Source organism: Scyliorhinus torazame, chromosome 7 (assembly GCF_047496885.1).
Source record: "Scyliorhinus torazame isolate Kashiwa2021f chromosome 7, sScyTor2.1, whole genome shotgun sequence".
In the NCBI taxonomy this organism is placed as follows: Eukaryota; Metazoa; Chordata; class Chondrichthyes; order Carcharhiniformes; family Scyliorhinidae; genus Scyliorhinus; species Scyliorhinus torazame.
The window spans coordinates 184,917,594-184,932,392 of NC_092713.1; the positions used below are offsets into that span (position 1 = coordinate 184,917,594).

Consider the following 14,799-nt stretch of genomic DNA (forward strand, 5'->3'; position numbering starts at 1 on the left):
TTAAGGAGCAATTTAACATGGCCAGTCCACTTACCCTACACATCTTTAGGTTGTGGGGGTGAGCCCCACGCAGGCACAGGGAGAATGTGCAAACTCCACATGGGCTGGGATCAAACCCAGGTCATGAGGCAGCAGTGCTAACCACTGCGCCATCGTGCCACTCTGACTTTTTCCATCTAACTGATAAAAAGGGCCTTTCATGTCCTGTTCTGTACCTTAGATATTTAGTTACTTTCTCCGCTAGAACCTTTGGAAAAACCTTCCAGGGCATGAGGAGGAAGGCTGAACAAAAAAAACCTGACAAGAATGCAGTTGCATGGTGATTTAATTATTGTTCCAGATACTCTCCACCCAAGGAAGTCTGGAGTGAATTGTACCAGCACTTGGCTGCATTTTTAAGTTAACGAATCATGCCACAAGATTCTGAATCAACTCAGAATTATTGTTGGTGCTTTGCAAATATCCTTTCATTGTGCAGATAATTTTTCTGAGCTATCAGCTTACTATGCCTGTCTTTGCCTTGTCAGGGAGGATGGCATCAAATGTTAAAAATTCCTGCTCTCTCTGTCTTCATCCTGCTGAAACACTGAATTTGGTGCAAAATGAAGAGGGTGGTGGTAGTTGGTGCAAGAGAATGTTTTGAGAGGAAGAGAGTACATATGGAATTAGGAACAGTATGGTTCTGTAGTTGAGATCAGAATGGTACTCTCATAGTGTCTTCACTTGCCTATATTTCCAAGTGCCCTTTATAATGAATAACTTCAAAGTGCCGTCATTGTTATAGATGTGGCAGCCATTCTATACAAGCAGTACTGCAAATCTAGGCGAGGTGTAGGAACAGTTATCTTTTCTGAGATCGTGGTTGAAGTAGGAATGTTGGCCACAACATTGGGAGAACTTGCTTCTGTGAGCATTTTGAAAGCCGACCTGGTCAACCTACACCTTGTAGGTGGCATCTTTAGTTGAAGCTGTGTATAATGGATAACTACACAAAATTTAATCAGGTACAGAGGGAACATTCTGTAAACTGAAGCAAGGCTACTCTTAACAGTGGAATATGCTGGAGGGGCTGACACCTCTAACAATGCAGACATCTATAGATACTGCATCAATGGTCAGCTATGATTATGTATTTGTGGCTTGAACCTACAACATCTGGAGCCAGAAGCACAGTTTCTGCCAAGTTGTTAGAAAGAGACATCCTGATGACTTTTGTTTTCATATCAGTGAAGCCCCAAGTTTGAGGAATGGACTGGATTTCAGTCACTGGACTCAGCCAGACCAACTTGAAAGGAATTACCATCTCAGACCAACTTGAAAGGAATTACAGTCCTCCTGAGCCTGGGGCACAGAGACAGAGGACAATTTGTTCTTTCCCCTGATTGCTATCCAGTCGTTCCTGCCAGTAAGCACATATAGATGGGAGGGCGCAGGCAAGTATGGGCCTTGCTGCAATATCCTGTATATTTGAGTAATCTTTCATTACTCTGTTCACACATGGATGAGGACACCCTGGGAAACTGAGCCCCCTGCTTGGGCAGTAAATTGGAAACTAAAATGCAAAGGGCTGAAAGATTCAGCGATTTCAAACTTTACAAAAAGGAAATGGTAATTGGGGATTTTAAAAATAAAAATACAAGGCAGCAGCATGTTGCCCGTTTGCTTCCTGAGAACAGTACCTACCCACACTATCTTACTCCAATTTCAGACCTCCCTTGGGTACATTGAAAGCTGCAAGAAATAATCAAGAAAGATTACTTTGATCATTAAGCAAGTTTTGTAGTGGGACAGCTGCTACTGGATTAGCAGCCTGATCCTCCTCCCTGCAAGCACCTAACGCCAGAGATCAGATACTGTGACATATTTAGATTTCATCTTCGGACACCACATCTGTCATTGACACAGAAACCTAGAGACAACTTCCTGTAGTCTCTACACTTAGTGAAAAGGAAGACGGCTTTGCTAGTATGTCCCTGTATAACCTGTTTTAAAATAACACACTTGGATCGAGCTAATTTACAATATAACATGTGTGGTAAACTTTAGTTAATTCCTGGGTGTGGTAAGCTGATCTTGACCTCCTCCAATTATAGAACATAGAACGATACAGTGCAGTACAGGCCCTTCGGCCCACGATGTTGCACCGAAACAAAAGCCATCTAACCTACACTATGCCATTATCATCCATATGTTTATCCAATAAACTTTTAAATGCCCTCAATGTTGGCGAGTTCACTACTGTAGCAGGTAGGGCATTCCACGGCCTCACTACTCTTTGCGTAAAGAACCTACCTCTGACCTCTGTCCTATATCTATTACCCCTCAGTTTAAAGCTATGCCCCCTCGTGCCAGCCATTTCCATCCGCGGGAGAAGGCTCTCACTGTCCACCCTATCCAACCCCCTGATCATTTTGTATGCCTCTATTAAGTCTCCTCTTAACCTTCTTCTCTCCAACGAAAACAACCTCAAGTCCATCAGCCTTTCCTCATAAGATTTTCCCTCCATACCAGGCAACATCCTGGTAAATCTCCTCTGCACCCGCTCCAAAGCCTCCACGTCCTTCCTATAATGCGGTGACCAGAACTGTACGCAATACTCCAAATGCGGCCGTACCAGAGTTCTGTACAGCTGCAACATGACCTCCTGACTCCGGAACTCAATCCCTCTACCAATAAAGGCCAACACTCCATAGGCCTTCTTCACAACCCTATCAACCTGGGTGGCAACTTTCAGGGATCTATGTACATGGACACCTAGATCCCTCTGCTCATCCACACTTTTTCAAGAACTTTACCATTAGCCAAATATTCCGCATTCCTGTTATTCCTTCCAAAGTGAATCACCTCACACTTCTCTACATTAAACTCCATTTGCCACCTCTCAGCCCAGCTCTGCAGCTTATCTATATCCCTCTGTAACCTGCTACATCCTTCCACACTATCGACAACACCACCGACTTTAGTATCGTCTGCAAATTTACTCACCCACCCTTCTGCGCCTTCCTCTAGGTCATTGATAAAAATGACAAACAGCAACGGCCCCAGAACAGATCCTTGTGGTACTCCACTTGTGACTTGAACTCCATTCTGAACATTTCCCATCAACCACCACCCTCTGTCTTCTTTCAGCTAGCCAATTTCTGATCCACATCTCTAAATCACCCTCAATCCCCAGCCTCCGTATTTTCTGCAATAGCCTACCGTGGGGAACCTTATCAAACGCTTTGCTGAAATCCATATACACCACATCAACTGCTCTACCCTCGTCTACCTGTTCAGTCACCTTCTCAAAGAACTCGATAAGGTTTGTGAGGCATGACCTACCCTTCACAAAGCCATGCTGACTATCCCTGATCATATTATTCCTATCTAGATGATTATAAATCTTGTCTCTTATAATCCCCTCCAAGACTTTACCCACTACAGACGTGAGGCTCACCGGTCTATAGTTGCCGGGGTTGTCTCTGCTCCCCTTTTTGAACAAAGGGACCACATTTGCTATCCTCCAGTCCTCTGGCACTATTCCTGTAGCCAATGATGACATAAAAATCAAAGCCAAAGGTCCAGCAATCTCTTCCCTGGCCTCCCAGAGAATCCTAGGATAAATCCCATCAGGTCCCGGGGACTTAGCTATTTTCAGCCTGTCCAGAATTGCCAACACCTCTTCCCTACGTACCTCAATGCCATCTAATCTATTAGCCTGGGGCTCAGCATTCTCTTCCACAACATTATCTTTTTCCTGAGTGAAAACTGACGAAAAATATTCATTTAGTATCTCGCCTATCTCTTCAGACTCCACACACAACTTCCCATCCCTGTCCTTGACTGGTCCTACTCTTTCCCTAGTCATTCGCTTATTCCTGACATACCTATAGAAAGCTTTTGGGTTTTCCTTGATCCTTCCTGCCAAATACTTCTCATGCCCCCTCCTTGCTCATCTTAGCTCTCTCTTTAGATCCTTCCTCGCTACCTTGTAACTATCCATTGCCCCAACTGAAACTTCACACCTCATCTTCACATAGGCCTCCTTCTTCCTCTTAACAAGAGATTCCACTTCTTTGGTAAACCACGGTTCCCTCGCTCGGCGCCTTCCTCCCTGCCTGACCGGTACATACTTATCAAGAACACGCAGTAGCTGATCCTTGAACAAGCTCCACTTATCCAGTGTGCCCAACACTTGCAGCCTACTTCTCCACCTTATCCCCCCTAAGTCACGTCTAATGGCATCATAATTTCCCTTCCCCCAGCTATAACTCTTGCCCTGCGGTGTATACTTATCCCTTTCCATCATTAACGTAAACGTCACCGAATTGTGGTCACTGTCCCCAAAGTGCTCTCCTACCTCCAAATCCAACACCTGGGAAATTATCCTTGAACAATTTTCCTGACTGGAAAATTCTCATTTCTGGGCATGAGGCAAAGACAGAATTGTTACATACTGATGCTCAAATGACGAAAGGTATGGAACTGTACCCAATCGAAAGTCAGCACTATTTGGGGGAACAGAAGGGGAGAAAACAACGTGGCTGCACTCTGCTTGGAATGACAGAAGGAGGCCATTTGGCTCATCATATCTATGCTGGCTCTTTGATTAAACCATCCAGTTAATCCCAGTCTTTCTTTCCCAGTAGCCCTGTCATTTTTCCACCTTTGTGTACTTAATTTTCATTGGACTATTCCGATTGAACCTGTTCCTCCACCCTTTCAGACAATTTATTTCTGATCACGACAGCTGGCTTTGAGTAGAAAAAAAGTTTCCTCATATCGCCTCTGGTGATTCAGCAATCACCTTCAATCTGTGTCACTCCCGGTTACAAACTCTTCTGCCACTGGAAACAGTTTCTCTTTATTTACTGCCTCAAAATTATTCAGGAATCTTGAATACTTCTCTTATCTTGTTACTCTCCTCATTATTTACTAGATTTCCAAGTTTTGTATCACCTGAAAACTTTGAAATTATGCCCTGTGTGTCCAGGTCATTAAATATCAAAACGAGCAGTGGGCCGAATACCGATCTTGAGGAACACCAGTGTATGTTTCAATCTGGTCTAAAAAATGACCGTTCACCTCTACTCACTAATCTCTGTCTCATAGCCAGTGTTGCTCTTGCATTCCGTGGATCGCTAACATGTTTATTATGTGATACTTTGTCAAACACCAAGTGAAAGTCCATACGTGCAACATTGATTGTCCTACTCTCATCCACTCACACCATTAGATCATCAAAGTCCTCGACCACTTTATTTCTGTGCAGTTTGCCTTTTAAGAGATCCATGCTGACTTTCATTTATTGGCCCATTCATCTGGAAATGCCAGTGAATTTTGTACTGGATTATAGTTTGTAAGTTTCCCCACCACTGATGTTGGGCTATAGTTGCCTAGTTTATTTCCACCTCTGTTTTTAACGAAGTGACATTGACATTCCTTCCGTCTTTTGGCTCCACACTCGTATACCGGGAAGAATTAGAATGTGGTGCTAGGAGCATTGCAGGTCAGCAATTACAATACATTCCATCCAGGTAATTTTTCTACTTTGGGGACTGACAACCTTTTTGCTACATCCCCAGTCTATTTTTATCCTATCCTATATTGCTCAGGCTTCCTCCTATCCTGTCACATGAACACCATCATTTTTAGTGAAGACCGATGCAAAAGATTCATTTGGTACATTGAGCATGCTCTCTGCCTCCACGGGATCTCCTTTTTGACCTACTGGAGCTCACTGTTCATTTTATTATTTGTGTTCATTTCCAAAAGGGCTTTCCTTTTGATGTTGGAAGTTAATGTAATCATTTTGCCCCTCTTATTCCCTTCTTGCGATCTCCTCGATGCTTTTTATATTCAGCTTGCATCTTCATTGTGTTATGAACCTCTCTGTTAAACCATTGTATAATAAATTCTCATGCCAGTACAGGTAAAGGTTAATGGTGTGTACATTGAGGAGGACCTACACATTTTTATTGTGGGTGCGGTTAATTTCTGTCTGGCATATTTCTCTTTTGGGCACAGGATTCAAAGTCAGGTGCAAAATGAAAATGAGCTTCGGTGATGCATTTTGGATGTTGGAATAGAGCGGGGCAGGGGTTGGTGCGGGTGAGGAGCAGATTTATTTTTTGGAAAAATAATTTTTATTAAGGTTTTCATAGAATATCAATAACAAAATGAAAAAAGAACCCAACAGGGTTAAGTACAAAACACAGTCTAGAAAAGCAACCCACCATACCCCTCACCCCCCTGTACATAAATAATAAATTAACATTAACACCACGACTTAACACAGCAGGTATATACACCCCCTCAGACCCTCCAGTGTGAATAACAGAAACAAAAATAAAGTAACCCCCCCCCCCCCCCCCCCGCCCCCCCCCCCAGGAGTTGCTACCGTTCTGCCAGAAAGTCTAAGAACGGTTGCCACCGCATAAAGAACCCTTGTACCGACCCTCTCAAGGCGAATTTCACCCTCTCCAACTTAATAAATCCCGCCATATCGTTGATCCAGGATTCCACGCTTGGAAGCCTCACATCCTTCCACTGAAGAAGAATCCTTCGCCGGGCTACCAGGGATGCAAAGGCCAGAATACCGGCCTCTTTCGCCTCCTGCACTCCCGGCTCCTCTGCCACCCCAAATATTGCGAGCCCCCAGCCCGGTTTGACCCTGGATCCTACCACCCTCGACACCGTCCTCGCTACGCCCTTCCAAAATTCCTCCAGCGCTGGGCACGCCCAGAACATATGGGTGTGATTTGCTGGGCTCCCTGAGCATCTAACACGCCTGTCCTCCCAAAGAACCGGCTCATCCTTGTCCCGGTCATGTGTGCCCTATGCAGTACCTTAAACTGTACGAGGCTGAGCCTCGCGCACAAAGAGGAAGAGTTCACCCTCCCTAGGGCATCTGCCCACGTCCCCTCTTCGATCTCCTCCCCCAACTCCTCCTCCCACTTACCTTTCACCACCACCGAGGCCTCCTACTCCTCCTGCATCACCTGGTAAGTTTTCGAGAACTTCCCCACTCCCACCAACCCACCCCCCCCGAGAGCACCCTGTCCTGTACTGTGTGTGGCAGCAGCCGCGGGAATTCCACCACCTGCCGCCTGGCAAACGCCCTTACCTGTAAGTACCTGAAGGTGTTCCCCGGGGGGAGCCCGTACTTCTCCTCCAGCTCCCCCAGGGTCGCGAACTCTCCCGTCCACAAACGGGTCCCCCAACCTTCGTATCCCTGCCCTGTGCCACCCCGAAAACCCTCCATCTGTTCTCCCTGGGGCGAACCGGTGGTTCCCCCGTATTGGGGTCCACACCGAGGCCCCAACTTCCCCCCTGTGCCGCCTCCACTGCCCCCAGATTTTGAGGGCAGCCGCCACCACCGGGCTTGTGGTATACCTCCTTGGAGGGAACGGCAGCGTGGCCGTTGCCAGCGCCCCCAGACTTGTACCCACACAAAACGCCGTCTCCACACAAACCCCATTATACTCCTGTTGACCCGCCTAAAAAAGGCCTTCGGGATAAACACGGGGAGGCACTGGAAAGGAACAAAAACCTCGGGAGCACCGTCATTTTGACTGACTGCACCCTACCCGCCAAGGAAAGCGGCAACGCGTCCCACCTCTTGAACTCCTCCTCCATTTGCTCCACCAGCCTTGTGAAATTAAGCCTATGCAGGGCCCCCCAGTTCCTGGCCACCTGAACCCCCAAATACCTGAAGCTCCTCTCTGCCCTTTTTAGTGGGAGCTCGCCAATCCCCCTCTCCTGGTCCCCTGGGTGAACCACGAACAGCTCGCTCTTTCCCATGTTGAGTTTGTACCTTGAAAAATCTCCGAATTCCCTAAGGATCCTCATTACCTCCGGCATTCCCCCCACCGGGTCAGCCACATATAGCAGCAAGTCGTCCGCATAAAGCGACAACCCTATGCTCCTCCCCACCCCGCACCAACCCCCTCCAGATCCTCGACTCCCTCAGTGCCATAGCCAGGGGTTCAATCGCCAGTGCGAAGAGCAGGGGGGACAGGGGACACCCCTGCCTCGTCCCTCGGTGCAACCAAAAGTACTCTGACCTCCTCCTGTTTGTGGCCAAACTAGCCATCGGGACCTCATACAACAGCCTAACCCACCTGACAAACCCCTCCCCAAACCTCTTCAGCACCTCCCACAGGTACCCCCACTCTACCCTATCGAAGGCTTTCTCAGCGTCCATCGGCACCACTATCTCCGCCTCCCTCGCCGGCATCTTGATAACGTTCAAAAGCCTCCGTACATTCACGTTCAACTGCCTCCCCTTTACGAACCCTGCCTGGTCTTCGTGAATGATCTGCGGCACACAATTCTCAATCCTCGTGGCTAAGACCTTCGCCAGTACCTTGGTATCTACATTTAGCAAGGAAATCGATCTGTAAGACCCACACTGCAGGGGATCCTTGTCCTGCTTCAGGATCAAGGAGATCAGTGCCCGGGACATCGTCGGGGGCAAAGCCCCCCCCTCCCTTGCCTCATTAAAGGTCCTAACGAGCAACGGGCCCAACAGGTCCATATATTTTTGATAGAATTCGACCGGGAAACCGTCCGGCCCCGTTGCCTTCCCCGCTTGCATGCTTCCTATCCCTTTGGTCAGCTCCTCCAGCCCAATCGGGGCCCCCAGTCCCGCCACCAGTCCCCCCTCCACCTTCGGAAACCTCAATTGGTCCAGGAAGCGGCCCATCCGTCCCTCCTCCCGTGGGGGCTCGGATCGGTACAATTCCTCGTAAAAGTCCCTGAAGACCCCATTGATGCCAACCCCACTCCGCACCACACTCCCTCCCCTGTCCTTAACTCCCCCGATCTCCCTAACAGCGTCCCGCTTCCGAAGCTGATGCGCCAGCATCCGGCTTGCCTTTTCCCCATACTCTTAAATCGCCCCCTGGGCCTTCCTCCACTGCACCTCCGCCTTCCTGGTGGTCACCAGGTCGAATTCGGCCTAGAGGCTGCGCCTCTTCCTCAACAATCCTTCCTCGGGCACCTCCGCATACCTCCTGTGTACCCTCACCATCTCGCCTACCAGCCTCTCCCTTTCCCTCCCGCTCCCTCCTCTCCTTGTGGGCCATAATGGAGATCAGCTCTCCCCTAACCACCGCCTTCAGCGCCTCCCATACCATCCCCACTCGGACCTCCCCATTATCGTTGGCCTCCAGGTACCTCTCTATACTTCCTCGGACCCGCTCGCTCACCTCCTCGTCCGCCAACAACCCCACCTCCAAGCGCCACAGCGGGCGCTGGTCCCTCTCCTCCCCCATCTCCAAGTCCACCCAATACGGGGCGTGGTCCAAAATGGCTATCGTCGAATACTCGGTATCCTCTACTCTCGCTATCAGCGCCCTGCTCAAAATAAAAAAGTCGATTCGGGAATACGCCTTATGGACATGAGAAGAATAAAAATTCCCTAGCCCCAAGGGTCCATCCCTCCCATCTGGTCCACAAACCCCCTCAGCACTCTTGCCACCGCCGGCTTCCTACCTGTCCTAGACCTGGAGCGATCCAGTGACACCTTCTTTCCCACCTAGATCGCCACCCCTCGATTTTTGGCATCCAGCCCCGAATAAAACACCTGACCTACCCACCCTTTCCTCAATCTTACCTGGTCTGCCACCTTCAGATGTGTCTCCTGGAGCATAACCACATCCGCCTTCAGCCCCGTCGGGTGCGCGAACACGCGGGCCCGCTTAACCGGCCATTCAGTCCCCTTACATTCCAGGTTATCAGCCGGATCAGGGGCTACCTGCACCCCTCCCCCGCCGACTAGCCATAACCCCTCCTCGGCCAGCCATGCGCCCGCAACCCAAGCCCGGCCCGTTCCCCACAGCGGCAGACCCTCGTCCTGCCCCCCCCACCACTTGCTCCAGCTCCCCCTTGACCATAGCAGCAGCAACTCGTTATCCCCCCCCCCCTCCCCCCGGCTAGGACCCATCCTAGCTGATTTACTCCCCCCATTGCACTTCCGCAAGTCAGCTGACTCCTGCTGACCCCGGCCACTCCCGCCTCTCCTTCGACTCCTCCCATTGTGTGACACACCCTCCTCTTCCGTTCCCCATCCACAGGCTCTCCCCCTCCCCCTTCCATCCTAAGCATGGGAAACAACCCACGCTTCCCCGCCCCCTCCAGTCTTCAGCACGGGAAAAAGCCCGCGCTTTCCACCTACCCGGCCCCGCCACCTCTGACGCAGCTCCATTTACAGGCCCAGTCCCCTCACCCCCGACGCGGGCCTCCTCCTCCCCCGCGTGGCCCTATCTCACCGCCGGCCATCCACCCTTGTTCCATTTGCTTACCCCCCTCCAAGAGCTCCCCGATCAACCCAACCAGAGCAGTGCCCAACCCGCCCTAACCACCCTCACCGACCAGAAAGAGAAAAACACAAAAAAAAAGAAACCAAGAGCAAAGGTTTCCCCCCCTTAAAAAGTAACATATCAACCGCAGTCCCCAAACGCCCATCCCGACCCTCAATCTGTGTCCAACTTCTCGACCTGAACAAAGGCCCACGCCTCCTCCGGAGACTCAAAATACTGGTGCCGGTCCTTGTAGGTGATCCACAGTCGCGCCGGCTGCAACATGCCAAACTTCACCCCCTTTCTGTGCAGCACCGCCTTCGCTCGATTGTACCCGGCCCCCCTCTTTGCCACCTCCGCACTCCAGTCCTGGTATAGTCGAACCTCCGCATTCTCCCACCTACTGCTCCTCTCCTTCTTGGCCCACCTGAGCACACACTCCCGATCAGCGAACCGATGAAACCGCACCAGCACTGCCCGCGGAGGCCCGTTAGCCTTGGGCCTCCTCGCCAGCACTCTATGGGCCCCTGGAAGGACCCCGCTCCCATTTGCGAGTTCAACATGGTGACCACATAGGCCCCCACGTCCGGCCCCTCCGGGAGGCCCAGGATCTGCAGATTCTTCCGCCTCGACTGATTCTCCATCTCCTCGAACCGTTCCTGCCATTTCTTGTGGAGCGCCTCGTGCGCCTCCACCTTTACCGCCAGGCCTAAGATCTCGTCCTCGTTGTCGGAGATCTTCTGTCGGGCCACGCGGATCGCCACCCCCTGGGCCGCCTGTGTCTCCAGCAGCTTATCAATAGAAGCCTTCATCGGCTCTAGCAGGTCGGCTTTAATCTCTCTGAAGCAGCGCTGGATACTCCTGCTCCCCCTGCGCCCACTGCATCCACGCTGCCTGGTCTCCGCCCGCCGCCATTTTGTTGTTCTTCCCTCGCACCTTCTTCGGGTCCACCACCACCTTTTCAGTCGGCCCACTCCTAGTGGAAGCATTATCCTATCGGGGAATTGTTATAATCTCCTTCCCACACCGGGAAACGTCCAAAAAGTGCCGTTGTAGGCCCTGAAAAGAGCCCAAAAGTCCGTTTGTGCGGGAGCAGCCGAATATGCGATTTAGCTCCGCATAGCTGCAACCGGAAGTAGGAGCAGATTGTTGAGGACTGGGTGGATTCATTCCTAATATGTGAATAGGAGATGAGAATCTGAGGGCAAACCCTGAATTGGGGGCTTGGTGGTGGTGAGGGTGTGAGTGGAGGGGGAGTGGTGGTCTGGAAGGCCCAGCTCACAACCCAGAGCAATAATTATTTATGTTGTGTTTGGGTGAGAAGTTCCGTCTGCCAGGGATATCGATTTACTATTTGGGTGCAGGAGACCGATGTGTCTGTGGCCATCAGCGAATCCTTTCCGATGTGCATTGTGTTTCGGATGGCTTCTCCCATTGAACTAAAGACCCAGCTAGTGTGTGCAGCCTGGAACAAAATAGCTTCAGATGGACACTTCATCCAGCATGGTCCCACAAAGAATAACCACTTTTGGTGGTTATCATTTTGAGTTGGCAGTTAAGGAGCTTCCTGTTCTTGGTGAGATTTGTTTCCTCTGGATCTTTTAACAGGCAGACTAATTTATTGTCAAGTCTGAAGAATGGAGCCTCTCATTGCAGTGCTGCCCTTGCCTGGGTATTGTGCTGAAGTCCTCAATTGATTTTTCAAGCCACAGCTTTCTGACTGTGGCACATCTAGCCCAAAAAGATAAATGCTGCGAGGATTGCAGCCACGTACAGACAGCAATCACCATCACTTAGTTGCCTTTTTAAAAAAAAAAATAATAATAATAATTGTTGGGGTGTCGCTGGCTGGGCCAGCATTTATTGCCCATGAGAAGGTGGTGGTGAGTTGCCTCTTGAACCACTGCAGTTCCTGTGGTGGAGAAACCTTCACAGTGCTGTTAGGGAGGGAATTCCAGGATTTTGACCTAGCGACAGTGACGGAATAGTGAGATATTTCCAAGTCAGGATGCAGTGTGCCTTGGAGAACTTGGTGTTTGTATATGTATGTTGTCCTTGTCTTTCCAGGTGGTACAGATCGTGGGTTCAGAAGGTGCTGTCGAAGGAGCCTTGGTAAGTTGCTGCAGTGCCCTTTGTGGATGGTACACACTGCTGCTACTGTGCATCAGTGGGGGAGTTGAGTGAATGTTGCTGGATCGGGTGTCAACCAAGCGGGGCTGCTTTGTCGTAGATGGTGTTGAACTTCTTGAGTGTTGAGCTGTACTCATTCAGGCAAGTGGGGAGAATTCCATCACACTCCTGATTTGTGCCTTGTAGAGGTGGACAGGCTTTGGGGAGTCACTAAAATGAATTGAATCTGTAATGCTGGGATTTCAGAAGTAGGCCAAGATGGATCATCCATTTGGCACTTCTCACTGAAGATGGTTGCAAATGTGTCAGCTTTGTCTTTTGCATAGATGTGTTGGGTGCTGCCATCATTGATGCTGTATGTGGAGCTACCTCTTCCTGTTTCTTTAATTGTCCAGCACCATTCATGACTGGGTGTAGCAGGACGGCAGAGTTTCGCCCCGATCTATTGGTTGTGGGTTTGTTTGGCTTTGTATATCTTGTGCTGTTTTACAGCTTTGGTATGCAGTAGTCCTGTGTTGTAGCTTCACCAAGTTGATGCCGCAATTTTAGTTGTGCCTTGTGCTGCTTCCTCTGCTTTCTTCATTGAACTAGTGTTGATCCCCAGGTTTAATGATGAGATTTGAGTGAGGGATATGCTATGAGGTTACAGAATGTGATTGAATACAATTCTGCTGTTGCTGATGGCTCACAGCACCTTTTGAATGGCCAGATTTGTTCTGAATCTATCCTGTTTAGTACAGTGATAGTGCCACGTAACACAATGGAGAGTGTTTTTGGTGTGATGATGGGGTTTAATCACCACAGTGGTCACTGCTATGAGTACTGTCATGAACAGATGCACCTGTGACATGTAGATTAGTGAGGACGAGGTCAAGTAGGTTTTCCCCTCTTATTGGTTGCCTCAGGCTTCGCATGGCAACCATGACCAGCTTGGTCAGTAATGGTGCTCTTGGCTAGCTACTCTTGGTGATGAACCTCAGCCAGAGTACATTCTGTGCCCTTGCTTCTTTCCACAGGTGTTCAAGATGGAGGAGTACTGACTGGTTCATCACCAGAGGGGAGGTGATGTGGTAATCACAAGATTTTCTTACCTCTGTTTGATCTGATCGCAATGGTGAAGGCACCCAACTCCACACCGTGCCGGCTGTATATACTGTGCTTCCACCTCTGCTGGGTCAGTCATGCTGTTGGAACAGGATGTAACCATGGATAATGATAAGACCATAAGACATGGAGCAGGATTAGACCATTTGGCCCATCGGGTCTGCTCTGCCATTCAATCATGGCTTATATGTTTCTCATCCCCATTCTCCTGCCTTCTCCCCATGACCCTGATCCCCTTATCAATCAAGAACCTATCTATCTCTGTCTTAAAGACACTCAGTGATTTGGCCTCCGCAGCTTTCTGCAGCAAAGAGTTCCACAGGTTCACCATCCTCTGGCTGAGGAAACTCCTCCTCATCTCAGTTTTCAAGGATCGTCCCTTTAGTCTGAGATCGTGTCCTCTGCTTCTAGTTTTTCCTACAAGTGGAAACATCCTCTCCATATCCACTCTATCCAGGCCTTGCAGTATCCTGTAAGTTTCAGTAAGATCCCCCCTCATTTTTCTAAATTCCAATGAGTACAGACCCAGAGTCCTCAACCGTTCCTCGTATGACAAGTTCTTCATTCCAGGGATCATTCTAGTGAACCTCCTCTGGACCCATTCCAAGGCCAGAACATCCTTCCTTAGATACGGGGCCCAAAACTGCTCACAATACTCCAAATGGGGTCTGTCCAGAGCCTTATACGGCCTCAAAAGTACATCCCTGTTCTTGTATTTTAGCGCTCTCAACATTTCCCTTCCTAACTGCTTACTGAACCTGTGTGTTAACATAATAAAATCTTGAACAAGGACTCCTAAGTTCCTTTGTGCTTCTGATTTCCTAAGTCTTTTCCCATTCAGAAAATAGTCTGTGCCCCCATTCTTCTTACCAAAGGTCATAGCCTCACACGTTTACACATTGTATTCCATCTGCCACTTCTTTTCCCACTCTCCTATCCTGTCCACGTCCCTCTTCAGCCTCCCTGTTTCCTCAATACTACCTGTCCCTCTGCATACCTTCGTATTATCTGCAAACTTAGCAACAGTGCCCTCAGTTCCTTATTCCAGATCATTAAAATATATTGTGAAAAGTTGTGGTCCCGACCCCTGAGGTACACCATCCTGAAAAAGACCCCTTTATCCCCACTCTCAGCCTTCTGCCGGTCAGCCAATCCTCTATCCATGCCAGGATCTTACCCTTAACACCATGGGCTCTTAACTTATTTAACAGCCTCCTATACGGCACTTTGTCAACGACCTTCTGGAAATCTAAATAGATCATGTCCACTGGTTCTCCTT

At 49.4% G+C, this 14,799-nt stretch overlaps 1 protein-coding gene across 3 annotated transcripts in view; it reads left to right on the forward strand.

Moving 5' to 3' along the window:
- Positions 1 to 14,799, forward strand: part of LOC140426737 (F-box/WD repeat-containing protein 11) — a 199,468-nt gene that overhangs the window by 14,631 nt on the left and 170,038 nt on the right. Inside the window, exon 2 of one of the 3 annotated variants that reach the window (XM_072511861.1) lies at positions 12,354 to 12,398. The exons of the other annotated variants lie outside the window; for them this stretch is intronic. Coding sequence (XP_072367962.1) covers positions 12,354 to 12,398 — 45 coding nt within the window. The remainder of the gene's footprint in view (positions 1 to 12,353; positions 12,399 to 14,799) is intronic. 3 annotated transcript variants of the gene reach the window in all.